General features: G+C 36.7%; 1 protein-coding gene across 2 annotated transcripts; it reads right to left on the bottom strand.

The window, feature by feature from the left end:
• Window positions 1-1,272: 1,272 nt before the first annotated feature.
• LOC132284182 (probable receptor-like protein kinase At5g24010) lies at window positions 1,273-4,439 on the bottom strand. Of its 2 annotated transcripts, XM_059786266.1 has the most exons (3): window positions 4,019-4,437; window positions 1,821-3,677; window positions 1,273-1,387 (listed from the first exon to the last, which is right to left on the bottom strand). In XM_059786266.1, the coding sequence occupies exons 1-2, from the start codon at window positions 4,183-4,185 to the stop codon at window positions 1,835-1,837; spliced, it is 2,010 nt and encodes a 669-aa protein (XP_059642249.1). In that variant the 5' UTR covers window positions 4,186-4,437; the 3' UTR covers window positions 1,273-1,387; window positions 1,821-1,834. The 2 variants fall into 2 exon arrangements, with proteins under 2 accessions (XP_059642249.1, XP_059642248.1); XM_059786265.1 differs by having other exon boundaries at window positions 1,821-4,439.
• Between the last annotated feature and the right edge of the window lie 290 nt (window positions 4,440-4,729).

Here is a 4,729-nt window from a genome sequence, read left to right on the forward strand (position 1 = left end):
GATTAGATTAGATTCGGTTCTTCGTAGGAGTTTGCATTTTAATGCAGGCTTTTGATTAATTAAACTAATCCCTTGTGTTTATTATTTTATAAGATTGAGATTCAGTTTCCATGTGGTTACAAACATTCTTGTGATCTAAATCCAAAATCCCAATATATATATAATATATGCATGGGAATTTTTAAGTATATTTATATACGGAATGGGACTGAATGTCTAACTTTATTAGCGTTGATTAATAGAATTAATTTGATCTCTTTTTCTTTGGGCTCAATGACTAACTAATAAATGGCTCACAAATCAATGAAATTTGGAATAGAATCATGATATAGCATCCCAAATCAATGAAATTCGAGAAACGACTAAAGCCCACTATGACAAAGTTAACCCATCACAAAATAAAATGGAGAATTAGTTGGAAAAAAAAAAAAAAAAGATCGAAGAAAAGAAAACACTTAGATCATTCAAGTTTGTCTTATGGTCTCAAGAAATTAAAATTCAATCGGTCTCAAGTTAAAGTTATTGGATCATTCAAGTTTCTTAACATAATGATCATCACCATGATGATCATTATATTGCCCTAATGCCAGGATTATGTTAAGATTAAGTGAATCATCAATCAGAGTGGTTGCTGATGGTGAATGCATGTACATTCCCACCCTCCATAGACACAGACTTCTTTTACAGATTGGTGATGGCTATGATTTAAGGTGTAACACACACACATATATATATAGTCTTTCAAGCTTTTTAAAAAGCATAATGGAAAAGATGGAATTGAAGTATGATCACTACTGATGATTAGGAGTGAAGGAGGTGATGAACACACAATATATAGAAAGAAAAACCTCTTTTTAAAACTGAATGAAGATGAGTGGGTTTCGCTATATCTATCGTATTGGGCTTTTAATATAATGCCAAGTATGGCAACTATAGCCACTCAATGAGTATATTCTGGGCTTTGGCCAGCTGTGTGGCTTGTTTTGACCCACAACTGATCTGTAATCTTACTTGGGTCCCTCATTAGATTCAGTACTTATATTCAGAAATTAATAAATTTTCTCCAATTCCAAACATAACATTAGGGTTAGGTATTAACAACTCCGACTATTTTGTTATTAATGAAGAATGACATTACAATGATCACATATTATTTTTTTCATTTTCATTAATTTTCTTTCTTACGAAACCAAATTTTTTGAGTTGAGATAGTTAGGTTAGGATTGTCCCTCTCCCGTATTGCGCTTGTAAGCTTACCTACTGGAAACAGAGTAATAAGAATACTACTAGAATTGAGTTGATAAGGGTAAGGAAACCACTTGAGAGTTGTACCGTGTTCAGACTTCCTGCAACATATATATATACATTTTCCTGGTACAGAAACTTCCTGCAGTTCAACACCAACAAGAATGCAAGGATCAAAATGTAAGTAATGAATCAAAATTAGATTGAAGAAGTATCGATTTAATTGCAAAAAGTAAAGAAAATTCAACATGTTTATCACCAGCAGGACTCAAATGTGTTTCAAAAATCTATTTTTGTAATTGTTTGTTTCAATAACTTAGTAATTCCATTGTTTCTGTAACATAATCCTTGTCTTTTAATTGCATAACATATATTGAAGAGATAAAAATAGCAAATATGTGCAAAAATTAATACTTCAATTTGCTTTTGGCACTCTTTCTAATTAAACATGTGTGCAACTCTCGCTAAATTTTGTTAGCACTTCTCAGGATATATATATACTTGATTTTTGCAGGCCCGAGATCAAGAAGAAAACAAACCAAATCAACAAATCCAGTAAAAACAACAAACTGTACCTCAAACCATCACATTATCTGGCATCATCAATCTTCAATTGTGAGAACACTTGACTAGCACTCAGAAGACTTGTTGAATCCGAACCATCATTTGCAGATTCCTCAATTGTGATGCTTTGAGAAGGTAACCGCTGAACAACACCACTCAACGGTAACAACACCCATGAAGCATCTGTTGTGCTGTCCTCGTGTGGCTCCCTGTATCTTATTGCAATTTGTTGAAGCTGCAGCGCATATTCCAAATCCCACAATACATTATACATACTCGGCCTGTCAACACCGCATTCCTTCAAGCACTTCCCTACTGTTTCACCAAATTTTCTCAATGAGTCCGGATTGATTTTGCCCGCCAGCATAGGATCAACAATTTCTTCAAGCTGCCCCTTTGCTTGCCTAGACATCCCCCATTCCGCCAAGTTTATTTGATCATACGGAAGTAAGTTATTAAGAGCTGGCCTTGCACAAAGCACTTCAAGAAGAACCACTCCGAAAGAATACACATCCGATTTCTGTGTCAATTGAAGATATTTGAAATATTCGGGATCAAGATAACCAAAGCTGCCTTTTACATCCGTGCTCACATGTGTTTGATCGGGAGGACGTGTCCTCGAAAGACCAAAATCAGCAACTTTAGCCACATATTGTTCATCAAGCAAGATGTTTGTGGACTTAATATCACGGTGAATGATTCCCCCGTCTGAACCAGAACCAGTATGAAGGTAATGAAGACCCTTGGCTGCACCAATGCAAATTTCAAGCCTTCTATTCCACGACATTTCGGATTCTGAAAATGATTTCTCAGTGTCCTCTTCACTAGTATTGTATAGGTGATCTCTCAGTGTCCCCTTCTCCATGAATTCGTAAACCAGTATCATCTCAGAACCTTCATCACAGTATCCGATCAAGGAAACAAGATGGCGATGTCGGATTTTGGACAAAACCATGATCTCCGTTTGGAATTCTGAAATGCCCTGACCGTGGTGTGGATGGCTTCGTTTGACAGCCACTTTCATACCACTCCTAAGAGTTCCTTTATAGACTCTCCCAAACCCACCCTCTCCAATCATCAGTTTGTTATCGAAATGGTTTGTTGCATAGAGTATTTCAGCCATTGGTACCTTCAACCCGAGATAAAAATGGGGAACAATGGAGCCATTGGCAGTTCTCTCTGTAATCTGATCATATGAACTCCCTCCATACAGAGGCACCATAGGCCAATGCACACTCTCATTAGGCTTTGCTTTCCTGCATCTCATTCTCCAAAACAACACCACCATCAAACTCAACACGAAAAAGGCCAAACCTCCAAAAACCGCTCCAATTATTATAAACAGATGCCTTTTCGAAGGGTCATCTTCCTTCATTAATTCCATAATCTCCACTCCATTCAGAAATGCAGTTTTATTAACTGAATCACTCCTAGGACCAACACTTATATTCATATAACCAGAACTATCAGAATCAACCACGTAATCGAAGTAAGAGGGAGCAGCCAACTGAGGAATTATTACCTGACTGAACTTGCCATCAGCATAGAGATTGAACTTGAAGTTTTTAAGAGTCGCATTAATGATGTCACAGAAATGAACACGAACAAAATGTCTAGCTTTTTTGTTCACATCTAATCGCCACGTTATATTGAAAAAATCAAATCCCCTGCTTGAGTCTATATTCATTTCCTTAGCAGTCTTGTAGACAAAATCAGGAGCAATATATTTATTTGTAGACAAAATCAAGCCACTATAAAATTCACTCTTCTTTGCAGTATCGGGTTGAAATAGATAATCATCATCAGGTACCCAACTCCTCAACAATGTATCGTTATTCGGTGTGACATTAACACCACCAACATTAATCCTATGAATTGTATGTAAAGCCCGAGAGAGCAAACCATTGTAATTAGAAGTGTTAGTTGCCGAAGGAGTGACAAGAGTGGCACTATCAGGTATGAAATCTTCAGGGACAATGAACACTTCTATAGCATTCACAAATGCGAATGATGAATTTTGGGAAGGTCTGAAGTAAATTTTGAATTTCCCAACATTGATGGTGAGCAAGAATTCCTCAATTAAAGGTGATTTACTACTATTTTTGGCAGTGAAATTCGATAGAATCGAAAACCCATAAGCCAAAACATTGAATTGGGCATCGAATAAATTATGTTTTGGGGATGAAAAAGGATAGAAATGGAAGCGTACCATGTAAGTGCCACTTTGCTGTATGTCGAGCTCATATGGAGATGATGGGTTTGTGAAGACTCTTGCTGATTGATAGAGAGTTCGAGTCTCGGTCTGTGTAGATGAGTTGGAGGCTTTGACAGGACTACTTTGGCCGGCAGAGAAGCCGAATGAGGAGGTGGTGGCATCTCCGACGAAGTTCCGGTTGTTTATTGTGGCGTTTGAGTCTGACCCACAGTTGATGAAGTAAATATCAGGTAATGTGTAAGCTGATGCGAGAAGTGAAATGGATGAGAATTGAAAGATGAGGAAGATGAGAAGATAGAAAAGAGAGTAAAAGATGTGATGGGGATAAAGTTTTTCCATGAAATTTGGTTGGGAATTGTTTGATACTTTTGTCGGTAATAAGAATGAGGCTCCTTGCATATGGGACGAAACAAAGAATACACAATCACGGACGTGAAAGCTTTTTATATTTTATTAGATTATAAAGGAAGAAAGAGTTGACTTGGGGTTGAATTGTATGCATTACTTTTGTTTTTTTAATACTGTAACAAAATCACAAGATATATTTCTTTTTAATTTTTAATTTAGGAGATAAAACACTTCTGAACCCTGATATGAAAAGTCCTCCTGTAAAATTATGGGATAATTACATATAAATGGGGTTAGGGCTCCGTATTTACTCAGAGGCGGAGTCAAAGTTTCATATTTCCCTAAAATGAATTGCTG

The sequence above is a fragment of the Cornus florida genome, unplaced genomic scaffold (genome assembly GCF_030987335.1).
Source record: "Cornus florida cultivar Cherokee Brave unplaced genomic scaffold, ASM3098733v1 CherokeeBrave_3.0.0_Hap2_Chr11, whole genome shotgun sequence".
NCBI classification, from domain to species: Eukaryota; Viridiplantae; Streptophyta; class Magnoliopsida; order Cornales; family Cornaceae; genus Cornus; species Cornus florida.